Here is an 18984-nt window from a genome sequence, read left to right on the forward strand (position 1 = left end):
ATTAGAGACAGCATTTAATAATGAATAGAACCCCATTTTGCTTCAAGAACAGCCTGTTTTCTTTGTGGCACCGATTCAACTAAATGACCAAAATGTTTCTCCGGGATGTTTGTTTACACTGTTTGTCACAATAGCATCACCCAGTTATTGCAGATTGAATCCCATAAGGGTACATACAACAGGAATTTGATGACAATAATGGGGAAATACACTAAGCTGTCACTTTCATTAGGGACAGCATTTAATAATGAATGGAACCCCCATTTTGTTTCAAGAACAGCCTGTTTTCTCTGTGGCACCGATTCAACTAAATGACCAAAATGTTTCTCCAAGATGTTTGTCTACACTGTTTGTCACAATCGTATCACCCAGTTATTGCAGATTGGATGTTGGCATGTTACTGCTGAAAAATGCTTGTTCCGCCTCATCCCTATATTGGATTGAAGTCTGGGGAGTGAGCTGGCCACTGAAATAAAGGACACTCACTGTCATGTTCCTCAAACCACTCCATCGTGCTATGTGCTTTATGGCATGGCAGATTGTCTTGCTGGAAGTGCCCATTTGAAAATGGTAAACTGCAGCCATGAATGGGTGAACATGATCAGCAACAATGTTATGATGGGCTGAAGCAATCCAGCAGTGTCCAGCTGGCATCAAGGAATCTAATGTGTGCCAAGAAAGCATTCCCCAGACCATTACATCCCTCCCTCCATGCTTGAGCTGTTGCTACTTGAGAGGAAGGGTCTATGGCCTCATGTTGTTGCTGCTATATTCTAATTCTGCCATCAGCATGATACAGCACAAACCAGAACTCGTCAGATCAGGTGACATTTTTCCAGTCACCAGCTGTATAGTGTTGGTGATCACATGATCACTGAAGCTACATTTTCGTGTTCTTGGTTGACAGCACTGAGACTAGGGATGGTCGTCAGCTCCTATACACCTGTATACAAAGTGTGCAATGAACTGTTATTCATTGCACACTGGATGTTCTGACCACCACCACTATTGTACTCAGTTGTGATTCGACTGGTTGTGACACTTCTACCATGTTTTATAATCTTTGCCATTCTTCTCCGACCTTGTGCATCAATAAGTGTCTCCAAACTTTGTTATGGTCTGTGTCCAAAAGTGAGTAATGTTTGCTAGGAGATCTCACTGTGCAGTGAGAGTAATTCGTACTGGTAGTCATTAGCTAATTGGAGGACCTCTGGATGGTGAAGGAAATTAGCTGTTGGATGATCTTCATCATTTTCAAGAGAAGTGAGATGAGAGAAACAATAGCCTGATGGCAAACTTATTTTTTGGGAGATGGCCTGAATATAGGCTTGCTTCTATGACATAGGATACATAAAAAAAAAAGCATGAAAGATAGTAGGTGACATGGGGTTAATTCTGGAGGACATATTTTGCATAAATGGAGATTAGAAAAGGACACCCATTGGCATCAAAGCAATTCAAGTATTCCTCTGTTTTTTTTTTTTTTTTTTTTTGAAGACCAGAGAATGCATGCAGTGAGTGAATGAGCTGTTTGTGGGTATAGTGGAGAGGGGGGGGGGGATGATGGCTCTTGGCTGTCTATGCAAGAGGTGGTCAGGAGGCCAATCTTAAACAAACAGAACTGCTGTGCATACTGTTATCAGGTATGTTTCTGATTTTGATTTTGTAAATGACTTGCTTCTTGGTCTGGTGCTCTCCGGAATATGTAAGTGTATTACTCTTTATAATGGAGGGGACTGATGGTTTGTACAATGCAGCTACACTATTTCAACAATATTACCCATCCTCAATAAGACATGAGTATATGACCACTTAGGTAGTTAATAATATGCAAATATCCTTTGTCAGGGCTGATGACTCCCTGACAAAGAACATCAATCAGATAATACCAACACAAACAAAAATAAAGATAATTATAAATATAGAAAACCATACTTACGGTAATTTTCCTTGTTAGAAATGTAAGTAACACCCACCAAAGCCATGACCTCTATGACATGTAGCCAATAATTTACACATACCAACTGCTGGTAAAAATTTTTGACACCTGGCAGCACATTTTTAACTTTTTGTTTGTGGTGACTATAGTAAAGCGAGGCTAATAGCAAACGTGGAGCACAGTGTAGAGCAACTCCAATGCGCCAAATATATCGCTGCGGAGATATACCGGTTATGGCACTAACTGATGGGAAAAAATTGAAGACCTGAGAAGAAAATAATATTCCATATGGTATGTTACTATAAACTCCCATATATTATATAATAAAACTGTTTACATACTTTAACCATTGATTATAACAATACTGTGAACTCACATTTTTATAAAACCAGGCAGATTGTATGGTTGATTAAACTAGTTACATTATCTATCATATAACTTCTATCCATGAAAGGTTATAAAACTTATGCCTGGGGAGGAGTGTCCTAGGCGCATTAGTACTATGGGTGAACTATGGCTAGATAATCCAGACACTGCTCTACAAACCAAACATGGAACTTAACCATGTTTTTAATTACAAAAACAATAAGTTTTTATTACTTTAAACTTGATATATAGGATGGTGGTCTCTCATTGTACAATAAATGTCACTCCACCTATAGACATTCACTAACATCCATATTTACAATGAGATCAAACTCACAATCTATTGGTTTGAGAGCAGAAGCGATATTCACAAACAAGGCAGACTTTTGTAAAAATACTAGATAAAAATGAAAGAAATGTAATAAAAGTGCATAATTATGGTATCATTAACTGTCAACAGCTGACTTTTATTAAGGATGCCTAAGCCTTAATTTTACTACAATAAATAACTAAAATATTATCAAATTTCATCAATTTAAATTAAAGTACACTGCTCAGAAAGAAATCAATGGACACCACCACGGGCAAGGTGCAAAGAGTGTGTACATGGAAGCTTGGAAAGCTGTATTATGGAGCGATGAATCATGCTACGCCCTCTAGTGAGCAGATGGATAGCTGTGTGGCAAATGTTGATGAACATCTCTTACCAGTGTAATTCCCCACCCCCCCAAACTATGAAATTTGGAGATGGCAGTGTGATAGTATGGTCCTATTTTTCCTGGTCTGGCCTCAGATCTCTGTTAGTAGCAGTGCCACAAACATTAAACTTTAAGAGGGGGTCTGAACATTCTGGACAATGCAATGCTTCCAACTCTGCAGCATTCTACCAAACTGACCATTGTCTCTTTCAGCAAGACAATGCACCACGTCATAAGGTAGCTGCTGTAATTGCGTGGTTTGTGGACATGAACATTGACTGGCCTCCACAGAGTCCCGATTTCAACCCTATTGAATATCTGTGGGATGAACTGGAATGTTGTCGAGGTCAAGGGATGTCTGCCCCACAACAGTATGACTTCATTACTATCTAAAAATTTCATTGAAAGCTATCATTATGCTTGTGGAAAGTATGTCCTATAGAATTGCTGCAGTTATGTCAGCAAAAGGAGATCCTCCATCTTATTAAGGTGGGTGTCATGGCTGTTTGTTCCCACACTATGGTGTCTGTTGACTTCTTTCTAAGCAGTGTATATTCATAGCATACATCAGACTAACACAGAATCTAAGGAAATAGCAGTGTGGATCTTACCACTCAGATACATAATGAAGAATCCAAGTGTCATGGAAATATTGCATTGCATCCATTTCTCGCAACAAAAACTTTTTATACATGTGAGAGTGAGTGAGAGCATGTCACTTCATTTTTCTAACTTGTTTTGCAAAAACAAGAGGGTACAAATTACAACAGCATTGATTATGAAACTCAAAATACCAAACATCATGCTACTTGTTTACACAAGTAGTATGTTAGCCATTTATGATGGAAGCCAAATCACCTACAGCATTTGAAAGAAATGCTATACTGCTAATTTCATTCATCTCTAAATAAACAATTAAGGATCTGACTACAGATACATATTCACATATGTCCCTCAGACAATCTGTTTTTGCTTAATTTTGCCGTTAAAAGGTTCTCATGAAATGACTCGGCAAATTTCAATAATTATCTTAAATAGCAAATTTCACTACATTCCAGCAAGTTAAGGAAGAATTATAGTGAAAAAAAAAAAATAAATAAAAATAATTCTTTCCCCTTGAACCTAAGATTGAATTGAATGAACAAAAATTACTGCACAACACATCCATGTGATCAAATAAATGGAGGGCTTTAACTGACTCAACATACATACAAAAAAGTTTGAAGTTGTTCAAAGATTTTAATTTTTTTTTATTTTTTAGATATATATTTTTAATGCTGATTCCTATACACAAGAAGTTTGGTGGTCAATCTATAGTATTTTGATTTGAAAGCTCATGTGCTGCATTTCTTGGAAAACACAAAAGAGAGGAGACTATTCCAGCAGCAAAAGCAATGAGGGAAGAAGAGAAATTTGTTCCGAGAGTTTGAGTTGAACTGTGGGAGTGGTGTCAAGTGGCTGCTGCATACATGTACCGATGCTAGTTCAGATGAACAGAAACCATGGAAGTATTTATAGAAGTTTCATGCAGTAAAAACTAAATGCTCGTATGAGTGAAGTAATAAGATGGGGGAGTTAATCAGTCTAATTACTCTTTTTATATTACTGAAATGAATATTTTTAGGAAACTATTAGGCCACCATCTGAAATGTGAGAACAGGAGTATTCTTTGGCTGGCCAGATCAGCCATTTGTGGAAAGTTAATAGTTGTCTGTAGGTACATGAACACACATTGAATGAAAGAGAAATTCTAATTCTAATTTTTTTGGATGCTGAGGAAGTAATAATTACATATTTATGCCAAAAGAGGTTTAATGTTAGTATAATTCCAAGAAGAGAAATTTTATCATTTTGAGATGTGGGTGATATCAAAAGTAATGCTGGAAGATTTTCTTTCATTGGGGGGGGGAGTGTGTTTAGGCTATGGTATGCAAACCATGGCCTAAACACACTATCTCAATCTGGAGGTTGAGATGGTTTGCCTAATGCTAGGTTTGACAAATGAGGAAGAATGGAAGAGTGCAGTATACTGTCATCAACACAATGTGTACTGGGTTGGCAGTCTGGAGCAAGTCACTGATATACAAGAGGAAGAAGTGGTTGGAGAATAGAGCCCTGTGAAACCCCAAGATTGGTTGCAAATTAAGAAAATAGGGAACCATCTACCCATCACATCTAGTCAATCAATAGGGATCTGCTTGCCTATGTTATTTCTTTGGATTATAGAAAAATTTATTAGTTATAATTTCAATATAATGATTATCTAACATAAAGGACATAAAGAAATGGACCTCTTGGCTCATGAAATAAATGAATGATAGCATAAGGGCAAGGATTTGTTACTCTTCTTAGGAATGAGTTGTACAAAAGCTAATTTCCAGGCTGGATAAATATGCATGATATAAGAGAATGAAAAAGGTGACACAAAACAGTAATCAACTCAGGAGTACAAATCTTCAGAACAATCAGAAAAATTCCATCAGAACCAAGAAGCTTCTGATATCTAATTTGGACAAAATTATTCTGATCTCTTCCTGGAAAATAAGGTTGGGAGTTGGGGGGGGGGGATAGATATTAAAAGTTGAGTGTTTAGAATGGTTCGAGAACATTTATGAAGATCAACAATAGCATATACATAAATCACAACTGTAAACTGCAAAAAATCTGTGAAGTAATTCATAACTAGAATTACACATAAACAATAAACAAATGTAATTTAAAACCAGCAAACTTATTAATAAACATTTTGATGATTATTTCATGAAAGAATTGTTGTTTATTGAAGATGACTGTTATCATCAGGGCAAATGCTGGTCTTGAAATTCACGCTTGCTCTTGTTATCATTCAGGGAGGTGTGATTGAAGTCTGATTAGTGGAATAATGAATTACTGACTATTTAAAACTATATATTTAGAAATTTATGTACATTTAATCATACAAATACAACATTTATTTTACAAATGATATGCTATCTTTTTCAATTTAGCTACTTGAATACAAATTCTACCCTATGGTTCTTCTTTATGAACTGGCCAATAACATCTTCATAAAAAGTTGGTTGTAACTTAATTTTCCCAAGCAACACGCACACTTGCAAAGGCTGGCTGAAGAGCAGTGGCTAGAACTATATTGATTGCATATGGCCTGTGTTTAAGCAACAGAGTGAGATGACGTGAAATGGCTATACGTGAGCATGAAATCACAGTGCTGCTGCGAGGACCTGGAAGCTCCTACAACTGAGAAAGCCAAGGTAACTTTGATTAGACGAGCAAGCATCGGCCTTCGATACACAATGCAAAGCTCAATTATGCTACGCAAGCTTAAGAAGTCTTCTGTTTACAAAAATAAAAGCCTAAGGAACTGAGTTCTCGAGACTGTATTTTAGAATTAACTGCAAAAGTTCAAAAAGGCTTAAAGTACTGCCTGGACCAGACCCCCCCCCCCACCTACACCACTGATCTTCCTAAAAATTGTGCCTAAGTAGATAAAATGTTTTACTTGTTCTATAAGTTATCCTTCACAATGCAGTTAACATTTTCAGTGATTCTGCTTATTTTCATTGTCTTTGTTTTGTTATTGCTGACCTTCATACAATATCTATTACAAGAGTTATTCAATTTAGTCAGGGAATCTTGCCGACTTATAGCAGATTTATTTAGAAGTATAACATTGTCCACATAAAGCAAAGAGTTGAAAAGCATCGTCCACATAAAGCAAACATCTGCAATTTTGATATCAGGTTTAATATCACTTTCCTTCATAATGTGATCCATATAGATAATGAATAACAGAGGGGATAATGTACATCCTTGTCTGACACCAGATTTAACATTAAACCATCTTCCTGTATACATCCTTCAATTCTAACTGCTGACTTACAACTCAAATAAAGACTAAGTATTGCTTGATTTAATGCCCCATTGACACCATATAACCGTAGCGTTTGGAATAGCTTCTCTCTTGGCATCTTGTCATATGCCTTTTCCTGATCTACAAAACTTAAATATAGATCTTTGTTATATTCCCATGATTTCTCAACTATCGGTCATAAAGTGATTTTGACAACCGCAGTTTGGCCTGAATCCAGCTTGTTCTTCATCAAGCTTCTCTTCTACAATCCTTCTCAACTGTTTCTCAAGTATATTTGCATATATCTTACCAGGAACACTCAGTAATGAAATGCCCCTGTAATTCTCACATTCAGTTTTGTTTCCTTTTTTATATATGGTAATATGAGAGCTCTACTCCAATCATCGGGAATTCATCCCTTTGTCCAGGCCTTCTGAACTATGCAGTGTAGCCATTGTACGACTTTTATACCTTTATACTTGAGCATTTCTGGTCGAATATCATCTACTCCTGCTGCCATTCCACATTTCAGGCTTTTGATGGCTTTTGGTACTTTAAGTATGGATATGTATTCCTGACTGCATGCCTGGTTAGTGATTTTTACCACTGTGCTGTCATCACTGCTTGTTTTATTTAGCAGTTTTTCGAAGTAATTACTCCATACTTCAAGGATTTTTTTTTCTCCTTGTTCTTGCCAAAGTCCTCCCATGACGTTGGCAAGTTTTATACAGTGTTTAGCATTCTTACATTTGTCTCTGTATTCTCTAAGAGCACAAGCTGACTAATTTGCCAGGAACTTTTGATATGCTTTCTTCTTTTCCTCACTGCTTCTATAACTTCCTGTGTCCACCATGGAGTTCTGGTTTTTCTATCCTTGTACACAATCTCACCACATGCCTGTCTGGCTGAATCAATCAGTGTTTTCCTCAAGGCTTGCCACTTAATCTCCAGGTTTTGGTTCCTGTTCTCAAACTTTTTCATTTTTTTCTTGAATAATATTTGTGTATTTTAGTCTACAGTTCACATCTGAGAGCTGCTCAACTTTTATTCTCTTTAAAACTTTCTTACATGTTCTTCTTTTCAATATCAAATTCAATTTTATCCTGCTCAAGACTAAATGGTGATCACTTCTAATTTCAAATCCTCTGTACACTCTGGTGTCCTGCACCAGGGGAAAAAACACCACTATCAACAATAACATAGTCAATGAGACTTTTATTATTCCTTGCCTCTTCTCTCCATGTGAATTTGTGCACATTTTTATGTTGGAACATGGTGTTTTATGTTGAAAAATGAACCAGTCCATGTCCTGAGCAGAAATCCAGCAGGTATTTGCCATTATTATTAGCTTTGCTCTTTTCTCCAAATTTTCCCAAAATATTTTTGTATGTCTGACAATCATTTCCTACTATGCTATTTAGATCCCCAACAAGGACCAACTTTTCCTTTTTAATTGTGTCAGTTGCTTTCTCTAAAGCCTCAAAAAATATCTCCACTTCTACTTTAGTAGAACCTTCTGTGGGACCGTAGGCACAATTAAGTCTCATTGTCTACTTCTCCATTCTCATATTTGCCCACATCACTCTACTTGACACTGCCTGCCATTCAAGAAGATTAGCCTCGTATTTAGTATTGAATACTATGGCTACTCCTTCTTTTCCTTGATTGTCATTGCCTGAATATAACATTTTGTATTTATTGCTGAGAAAGATCTCACCAGTTTTTGTATTTTTTGTTTCAGTCACCCCGATTATGTAGATCTGGTACTTATCCAATTCCTCAGCTAGCTCCATTTCTTTGCCATTCAGGCAGGGGCATGCTGGCCAGCCATATGTGCAACATGTGCAACGCACACAGGCACCAGGATAGTAAAGGCATCAAAGAAAAGGAAATACTTAAAAGGCACGCCCCTGCATTCAAGCTTGTTATGTTGATAGTACCAATCTTTAACTCTGGTGATGTTGAGTTGGGGTAAGTTTTAGTATTTGTTCCAGTACTTTAATTAACAACTACCTATATTTCAGCAATGTTACATTGCCATCTTCAGGGAACATAAAACAATGATATGTGCATGCAGGCAATCAGACTAAACAAATGAGACTCAAGAAAGGCAAATGAAGTCAGTCCTAGAGTCCCAAAAGATGCCACCTAGTGAACTAAATTGGGTTGGTTGTGTCTTGGCTGTTAGGCTAACAATCTTAGAATGTAAGCTTCCCAAATTTGGAGTAGTCTCATGCACCCAAATTTCTTGAGATTTGGGAAGATTTTCAGAGCTGAGGCTGATTCAAGGAATAATCTTTCGTACTTCTACTTGCTGAAGTGTAATAAAATGGCTATCCAATAAAATTGGATAACCACCACAGAATACCTCTTCCTGCGTATTCTATGGTGGTTATCCAATGCATAATCAGCAAGTCCTGAGTGGCTGTATATTGGTGGAACTGGATGTAGTCTTTGTGTTTAGATGTCTTGCTTGTAGTAGGACAGTCTCCAACTGCAGGAGACTCGGTATACTCCAGCTATTCCCAGGGATAGTGGCTGGTCTTTGGTGGAGCAGATAAGAAATGCCAATTTCTTATGAGGTTTGAAACTAGTTGTGATGTCACATTTTCTTAGGATTTTTGTTAGTTTATCGGATGTACACCAGATGTATAGAATGACAATATATTTAGAGTAATCTCAGCTATGAAGGAGGGAGGAGGGTTGTAATTAACTGGTTTTAATATTTTTAGGATTTTTTTGGGAGTTGTAGCCATTGGCTAAGAAGGTGTTAAGGATATGGTTAAGTTCAGTTGTTAGGGCATTGTTATCTGAACTGATTAACTGAAAAACTAACAAAATTCCTAAGAAAATATGACCTCACAACTAGTTAAAATCACATAAGAAATTGGCATCTTTTATCTGCTCCAAAGACAAGCCACTTTCCCTGGCCCTACTAGGAGCATACCAAGTCCCCTGCAGTTGCAAACTGTCCTACTACAGCCAAACAGACAGGACAGCCAATATCAGGATATCCGAACACAAGGACTACATCCGGTTCCACCAATAACAGCCACTCAGGACTTGCTGACTATGCATTGGACACCCACCACAGAATACAAATTGTATTTGTATTCTGTGGTGGGTGTCCAATGACACTTCAGCAAGTACAAGTATGAAAGATTATTACTTGAATCAGTCTCAGTTCTGAAAAACTTCCCAAATCTCAACAAATTTGGGTGCACGAGACTACCCCAAATTTGGGAAGCTTACATTCTAAGACTGTCAAGCCCAACAGCCAAGACAACCGAATTTAGTCCACTAGGCAGCATCTTTTGGGAATCTAGGGCCGACTTCATTTGCCTTTCTTTAGTCTAATTCCATTGGCATCCCTGAAGATGCCAATGTAACATTGCTGAAATATAGGTGGTTATTAAAGTTTTATAATTAGTAATTTAGTTTACGTTGTCATTTCCTAAAAAATTAGAAGTACGTCTAACCAGCGTAAAAATTTATCTAGAAGGATGAAGTAATGTATAAACAACTTGGATTACTGAATAAAGGAAAGGTAATTATTATGGGTGATTTTAATTATAGCAGTATAGAATGGAATAAAGAGATAGCATTTGGGAATAAGGAAGGGAATTTCTCAAATTCTTGAGAGATAACTATCTTAGGCAGCACATAAAAGAGGGCAGTTTTAGATATGGTCATTTCATCAGAGGATGAAATTGTGAGTAGGGTTTCACACTTTTCTCCAGTTGGCGAGCGTGATCATGAAGTGATCGCTTCGGTTGTGGCACAACATACAGACTTTTGTGTGGAAATGATATGTGTGAAATTATAAGGCTGATGATAATGACAAGCTTAGGAGACAGCTTGGAGCTATAGCATGGAATGAGGAGTTGAGTGGTAAGGAAATAATTGCTGCTTGGGAATTGACAAAGAAATACATAACAGCATCAATGTGTGAATGTATTCCAAAGGCCAAAAGGCTGAATAAGGTAGGTGGAAAATGGATGAACAAGGAGCTTAAGCATGAAATCTGGAATAAGGCACTTTGTAGGCAGTACACGATTAATAATGCTAATAATAAGTTCACATGAAGAGTATAAAGCACAAGCCAGGAGAGTGACTCAGTAAGGAAAACAAAAGTGCAATATGACCAAAAATTGGCAAATCAGGCGAAGAAAAATCCTAGAAAGTTTTTTTTTTAGATATGTGGCAAGTAGAAAGAAGAATGATCATGGTAAGATGATGTTAATGGATGAAAATGGTAGAATGGTAACTGCTGCAGAAGGTTTGCCTCCCACTGACGAGACCTCAATAAAGGTCGAAACCGGTCTGGGTAGTGGCCCTTCCCTTAATGCATAGCACTATACATGTCCGCAAGGAGATGTGCTTTGCATTATGGGAGATACTGAGACAAGGAGTGATGAGCGCTTGGTCCACCTTTGCTCGGAGTTGCCTGGTGTTGCACTACCTTACCTCAGTCCTGAAGATATTTTCAGGTGCAAACTTTGTTTGCCTACACTTGGATAAAGGATTAAACTAAATTTATTAAAGACATTATTGAGGTATTCAGTTATCAGGGTGGAATCATGAGGAACTTAAATGTAGAGGACAAAGGAGATGGCTTAATTATGAGTGAGCAGGAGGTATTTGAGAAAATAAATAACCTTGATGTCAATAAGGCAATAGAATTTGATGACATAACCATGCATCTTAAGGGAATGCCTGCTTAACAAGTCTCAACAGCACAGGTTCCAAGGAAGTGGAAGGAGGGTAAAATTGTTCTACTGCATAAAGGTGGTGATAAGGCTGTAGCTTCAAATTATAGGCCAATCTGTATATCTGGAGTTGTGGTGAAGGTACTTGAGAGATTGGTGAGAAGCAGGATACACAAATGGATTGATAATAGCAGTATTCTCTCTGGATATCAGCATGAGTTTGTTAATGGGAGATAATGTTTTACTAACTTACTTACGTACTATAACAAGGTGACAAATACCTTGGACAGGGGAGATGCATATACAGTGGTGTACTTGGATTTTGCAAAAGCTTTTGATAGACTGCCACACAACAAACTGTTAAATAAACTGAAATGGATGGGATTGGATAACAGACTTCTGAGTTGGATTGGTGACTTGCTGTCAGAAAAATATCAGAAAGTAATATATGGGGATGCAGTAAGGTCACTAGTGGTGTGTACCTCAAGGATCAGTTTTGGGACCCTTGTTGTTCAAATTTGTATACAGGAAAACCTTGCTTAATGCAAATTAATTAATTCTTCAATTAATGCGCACTAAGCGAAACCGCATTAAGCGAATACAATAAACAATAATTATTATTTATCCATTACTTAGTGTAAACTTGGAAAAAAAAAATGGTATAAGACGCTATATTAGAGGATAAAATCATCAAAGTTGATAAAAATCAATTGCTTAAATTTTTGTTTAATGTCTAAACATTTGATTGAGCTACTTTTTCACAAAAAAAAAATTAAGTAAAGATGTTTGAATCGTGCTTGACTTTTACACTTGTCATGCAATTTGCAATAGATTTATCAAGATTTTGGTGGAGTTCAAAACTTCGTTCCATATAAGAATCAGCATCAAACAAATATTTTTTTATCATGCTCAATGTGATTGAAAACTAGCTCAAGTTCTTTTGCAGTTAGCTTCTTAGTCGTAACATTCTCTTTTTGTTTGCACTCCTTATCTACTTCTTCTTCATATGCATGCTGTTCTTCTAGTTGAAGGAAATCATTCTCACTTAACTGTTCTGAATAGGAATCGAGCAAGTTTCTCACATCTTCATTATCCAGTTCATTTAATCCATCCAATTGTGCTGATTTCTTCAATAATGTTAGATCTTGGATTTTGCGCACGATAAACTAGCATAAGCTTGAGTTTAAAGTTGCCTTCTGCATTGTCTCCTAATAAAAGCATAAGATGATCTTTAGATACTTTGTATTCTGGTTGAGATGCTTCAGTTGTGGCTAGGAAAGTTTTTGTTGACATATTCTTTCAAAAGAGACCAATTTCGTCTACATTCAGTATTTGATGATCATCATAATCACCCTCCTGAATTATGCTTTGCAGTTCTTCAGGAAACTTAGCTGCAGAATCTTTATCAGCATTAGAAGATTCCCAGTTATTCTTACGTTATGCAGTCCACTTCAATTTTTAAAATGGTCAAAATGCTGTATATAAATTCAGTTTATATACAGCATTTTTTGAGATTGTCCTTATTTATTGCAAATATATTGTCATGTATATTGCAAATATATAGACATCTTACTGCAAAGAGTAAGATGTCTAAGAAAAAAATATTTTCTATATGAATTCTTTCTTTGTTGGTTAACCTCCATTCTTTATTTTATTCATATACACTGCAAATAATAATGAAGATAGGGGAACATCCTTGTTTAAGTCCTATTATTTTCAAATATTTTGGTTCTTTTCTCACCAATTCTTATGCTTATTACTGTTTTCTCATAAAAGCTGTAGAGCAGTTATAATAAATTTATTGGTGTTTTTTTTTTAGTATATCAAAGAGTTTATATCTGTCTATCTTGAAAACTTTTTAATAATCTGTTAGTGCTCCATGTATTTCTCAGTTGAGTTCTCTTCTTGTCTCAATTAGACTTTGAGGATGAATATAGTTATCTATGGGATCTTACTTTTCTTAAGTTATTCAGTTCATTTATAATATTTTATAAAGGCATGTCAAAAGAGAAGCTTGGAGTATGCGGATGCTTGGAGAGCATTTGAGGACAGAAGGGAACCGTATCTTGCATTTGAATGAAGGAAGGATGTAGATACCTAGAGAGAGAGAGAGAATGCTGTTCTCTGAACAAGTCAGTGTGTGTCAATGCAAGGAAACTAGAATTATCAAGGTGGATGGTAGCAGGGGTGACCTCTTGTGGGAATAGGTGCTTGGGAGAAGGGGAATATATTGGGTAATGCTGAATCTGAAGAGGATAGCAATAGGTATAAAAAAATCAAGGCATAGAAACAGTGACAATGCCTTGATTTTTTTATACTAATGTCAGGAGTATCTGGAATAAAGGAAATGAATTGGTGGCACTGATAGCATTGCTGTGTTCAAAGATTATTGGAATCTCTGAGATTTGGTTGATGGAAGATGATATATTGACAGTAATAGAAGTAGCAGAAGATGGCATTTTTCGACAGGTTAGGCAGGGAAAAAAGTGGTGGTGGAGTACTGCTCATGATAAGTGATGACTTATGTCCTCTCAGAACGAGGATTTGGAGGGCAGTGACATTAATGGTTTTAAAGATATATGGTGAGGTACAGGTGGGGAGGGCAGTATATTTAGTAAGATGTTGCTACAAGCCACAGAGCATAGAGAATGAAGAAAAGATGTTTGGGCAGTTGAGCTTGTCAAGTGCAAGAAGAATGATTATAATAGTCTTAAATATCAACTTGGAGCAGTTTCATGGAGAGAGGAAGTGGAAGGGCAAGATATCATCAGTGCTTGGAAACTTGCAAAGGAATGTTTATTAGCAGCAATAGCAAGATGAAGAAGAGAACATAATTTGGATGACATACATTTGGATAAAGTGAATGATCTGGATTTGGATAAAGTGGATGACAAACAATATCAAATGGGAACTTCAGGTAAAAAAGAGGTTATGGAAGAGATAAGGAGAGGAGTGGAGAGCAGATGCATGAAGAATATGATTCAAGCCAGGAGAGCAACTAGTACGGTAAGGAAGACAAAACTAGAATATAAGAGATTGGCCCTGAGAACCCAAAAAAATTCTACAGGATTTTTTCGCTATGTGGCCAGTAGAAGGAGAAATGATTGTGGAAAAATGACACTGTTGGATAAACACATGGGAATAGAATGATTGATGCAAAGGACATAGTGGAGTTGTTTGTAATGAACAGTTTATTGGGATATTTCATCCTATTTAAGGTAGGGAAGGAGATCTTTGGATGAGTTGAGTCATACATCTTAATTTTGCAGGAGGTTTGAAATTTGCCTTAATATTGTATTTATGTAGTGTTATATCTATTTTTTCTAATATTCTCCTGATATATGGTATGGCATTCTTGTAATCTTTTTTGCTTTTCATGTGAAGGATCTTGTGTACTGTTTTTTTTTTTTTTTTTTGTTTTTTGTTTTTTTTTGGTAGCCATTTTTTTTTTATGTTTGGCTAATAATTTCAAAATTTTTCTTCAGCACCTGCTCATTGGAGCAAATTGTTAAGGCTCTATGTTCGGGGTTGCTGATGATCCCTAGTTTTTTTGTTGGATGACGGTATGATTTTTTTGTGTAGGTATTGGCCTGTATATGTGTAGCTTTGCAGTGAACCATGAAGAAAAGGTAGCCTGAGGGAAGACGTGTGACAAGTGTGTCTAGAGAAGGAAGAGAGTTATTGTTTTCAATTTCAATGATAACTGGATACATTTGTGTTGTTTGTCCATATGACTTGGGAATAAATTTAATGTTTCGAGGCCATTTGGCCAAATGGCAAATATATCATCAACATATCTGAGCTAGCCTTTGGGGCTTCAGGCTTGGTGAATCTAAAGCCCATTGCTTGAAGCCTTCCATGTAAAAGTTGGGGGGGGGGGGGGGGAGTGGTGAGCCCATGACCAAAACTTTTTTTTGCAGTAGAAATTATTTTAGCACATGAAATACCCAGAGTGAAGTACATGGGCAAAGAGGATCATGATATCAGAACGAAATATGTTCTGTACAAGAAGAATAATATCACTGATCAGAATATTAATGAAAAGGACAATTAAGTCAAAGATGACTAATATATCTTTGTTGTTGAGTGTGTTTTTAATTTGGTTTGAAGTGTTGTGTATTTTTTTATGTAGGAGGGGGAATGACCTACTAACTCCTTGAGTGTAGCCACCTGTTTCTTGGCTAAGTGATAATTGGGATTGTCAATTCTTTCAACTATCAGTCAAAATTTTTGTTTGTTTTGTGTATTTTTGGCAGGCTATAAATTCTGGGAGAACGGGCATAATGCAGTTTTTTTTTTTAATTTGTTCCTTTGGCCAAGTGATCAGTGACTCACTTAATTCTGTTTTACTTTTTGATGCAGTTTGGAGGATTGTAATTATTCAATTGGTACATGTTTTAGTCAGATACTAACTGGTTCATTTTTTTTCAATGTACATTGTCCGATCAACAACAATGCCTTGGTAATAACAATGTCTTGGCTATTTCATAAAGATTTCTTCTTCTTTTCAGCCTTTTCTGTACACTACTGGACGAAGGCCTCCTCCAGTTCTTCCCACCTTTCTCTCTTCTTGGCAATGGTTGACCAATTTCTCCAACAAAATTTGACAATTCAACACTCCACCTTCTTTTAGGATGTCCTCAGCTTGCTTCTTTAGAAATCCAGTTCGGTAGTATGGTGGTCCATCGCTCATTTTCTCTTCTGGATAGATGTCTGGCCCATTTCCATTTTAGTCGCTTATGGTGAATGATGATTTCAATGATGTGAATCTGGCTTCTTATCCAGGTGTTCTACTTCTTATCTTTTATTGTGATGCCTAGCATCAACCTCTCCAGTTGATGGTTGAGTTGTTAATTTATTTGCCAGTGCTTTTGTTAGCAACCAAGTTTCACAACTATATGAGATGACTGGAAGTATACACTGGTTAAATGACTTCCTCTTTAAACAGGGTGGGACATCATAATAAATTTAGTTTAATCCTTTATCCAAGTGTGAGCAAACAAAGTTTGCGCCTGAAAGTATCTTCAGGACTGGGGTTAGGTGGTACAACACCAGGAAACTCGTTGTGTGGAGCAAGCTCACATCACTCTTATCTCAGTATCTCCCATAATGCAAAACTTGGGCCTGGCTCCCACTGAAGAGACCTCAATAAAGGTCGAAACTAGTCTGGGTAGTGGCCCTTCCCTTAATGCATAACATTATACATATCTGCAAAGAGATGTGTTTTGCATTATGGGAGATACTGAGATAGGAGTGATGTGAGCTTGCTCTACCTTTGCAACGAGTTGCCCGGTGTTGTACCACTTAACCCCAGTTCTGAAGATACTTTCAGGTGCAAACTTTGTTTGCTCACACTTGGATAAAGGATTAAACTAAATTTATTATAGTCTAACCAAGTGAAAAATAAACTTTCAACATCTTTCTCTAAATCAAGAGTAATTTAATAAAAAGGTGGCACACCGTTTGGCAACTCCTATAGGTAAAGATGACCTTGCTAATGCTTCTGCCTGGTATCCCCACTTGGGCCTGGCTCCCACTGAAGAGACCTCAATAAAGGTCGAAACTAGTCTGGGTAGTGACCCTTCCCTTAATGCATAACATTATATACATATCCACAAAGAGATGTGTTTTGTATTATGGGAGATACTGAGATAAGAGTGATGTGAGCTTGCTCCACCTTTGCAACGAGTTGCTCGGTGTTGTACCACCTAACCCCAGTCCTGAAGATACTTTCAGGTGCAAACTTTGTTTGCTCACACTTGGATAAAGGATTAAACTAAATTTATTATAATCTAACCAAGTGAAAAATAAACTTTCAACAGAGTGGGACATCATTATTTTGAAAAATGTTTTTCAGTTTTCTGAATGCACTCCAGGCAAGCTGAACTCTCATTTCTCAGATCCACAGTTTAGATCAATGAGATGACCGAAGTATGTATATGAAGAGATTTTTTCCAAGAAATTGTTCTATTATTATGTTTTTTGGTGTTACAAAATGATTAAACATGATTTTAGTTTTTTCTCTGTTTATTTTTAGACCGAGTTTTCTGCTTTCATGATACAGGTCTTCTGGAGTATATGCAAAAATTATGATATCATCTGCATATCTTAAGTGTGTTAAGTTTCTGTTATTAATTTTTATACCAAGGTTTGTCCAGTTTATATTATTAAATATGTCTTGAAGGATTGCTGTAAAGATTTTGGGTGATAGAGAGTCTCCTTGTCGGATACCTCTTTCAAATTAGTATTTTATTGCTACTCATGTAACATTGGATTTTTGCTGTTGCAGTGAGGTATATTGCCTGGAGGAGGGTGGTCTATTTATTCTCCTGAAATCCCCTAATTCTGGAGTGCTTTGATTATTGCATTAATTTTGATGGAATCAAATGCTTTTTCATAATCAATGAAGGCTAAACAGAGAGGCAATTGGTTTTCTTCTGCTTTTTCTATTATTTGTTTTACTGCATGAATATGATCGATTGTGTTAAAGCCTTTATGGAATCCTGCTTGTTCTACAGGTTGATTTGAGTCTAGAAGAGGTATTAACCTGTTTGTTATTACTTTTGTTTTACTAGATTAGAGAGAGAATACTAATTGGTCTATAGTTCTTTGCTTCTTTGTCCCCTTTTTTAAATAACAGTATCAGAGTAGCATTTTTCCAATTTTCTGGTATCTTCCCTTCTTCTAGGCATAGATTTAGTAAGTTTGCGACATGGCGAATTATATTGTTTCCTCTCCGTTTAATTAATTCTATGTGAATTAGGTCTTCACCAGGACATTTTCCATTATTTTTAATGCTTGTCTTATTTCATTTGAAGTGAATGGGGGGATGAATTCCATATGCGATGAAGAAGAGTTATTTATATTTGATTTATCTATTGAAGGATCACTATAGACTTCTTTATAAAATTCTTCTAGCCTGCTTAGGATTTGTTCTGGTTCTTTAAAGATTTAATGTCTAATTTTTCCTTGGATAAATTGCAACTTAGTAGTTTATTATAATTTAGCATACTGGATGTTTCCATCGGTATTTATTGGGTATAATATTACAGGGAAGTAATTTTAGACCTTTTCCAATGTAGTAGATGAAGTCTAGTTTGTTTACTGACAGTGCAATACCATAGTTTAAGCCTTTTTGCAGAAGAGTTCTCTATCATTAAGGTTGTGGCTGGATGTGTTGGTGACCTGACCATGGCCTGTTTATGGTTAGCTTCTCCTTACTTCGCTCTTGTTTGTGAATGCGGCTCCTCTGAGCATAGCATCTAGATTGTCTCTTGCTTTCTTGTTATTTTAGTCTTTTGAACTTCGCTATTTGTTTTTCTTTGTACATAACGTGCTTTGCCGAGTCATCTGTAATCCTGTCTAGAACATCCAAAATATCAGGATTTATGGAACTCTGATTTTAGTTGCAAAATTTTGTTT

General features: G+C 36.5%; 1 protein-coding gene across 1 annotated transcript in view; it reads right to left on the reverse strand.

Moving 5' to 3' along the window:
• The window catches only part of LOC150107340 (post-GPI attachment to proteins factor 2-like), a 74667-nt gene that overhangs the window by 41488 nt on the left and 14195 nt on the right, over positions 1 to 18984 (reverse strand). The window contains exon 2 of the mRNA XM_090391816.1: positions 1940 to 2204. Within this exon, the coding sequence (XP_090247942.1) occupies positions 1940 to 2204 (265 nt within the window). The remainder of the gene's footprint in view (positions 1 to 1939; positions 2205 to 18984) is intronic.

This window comes from Typopeltis vanoorti, chromosome 4 (assembly GCF_054136105.1).
Source record: "Typopeltis vanoorti isolate ZY-2024b chromosome 4, IOZ_Tvanoo_1.0, whole genome shotgun sequence".
Classification (NCBI taxonomy): domain Eukaryota; kingdom Metazoa; phylum Arthropoda; class Arachnida; order Uropygi; family Thelyphonidae; genus Typopeltis; species Typopeltis vanoorti.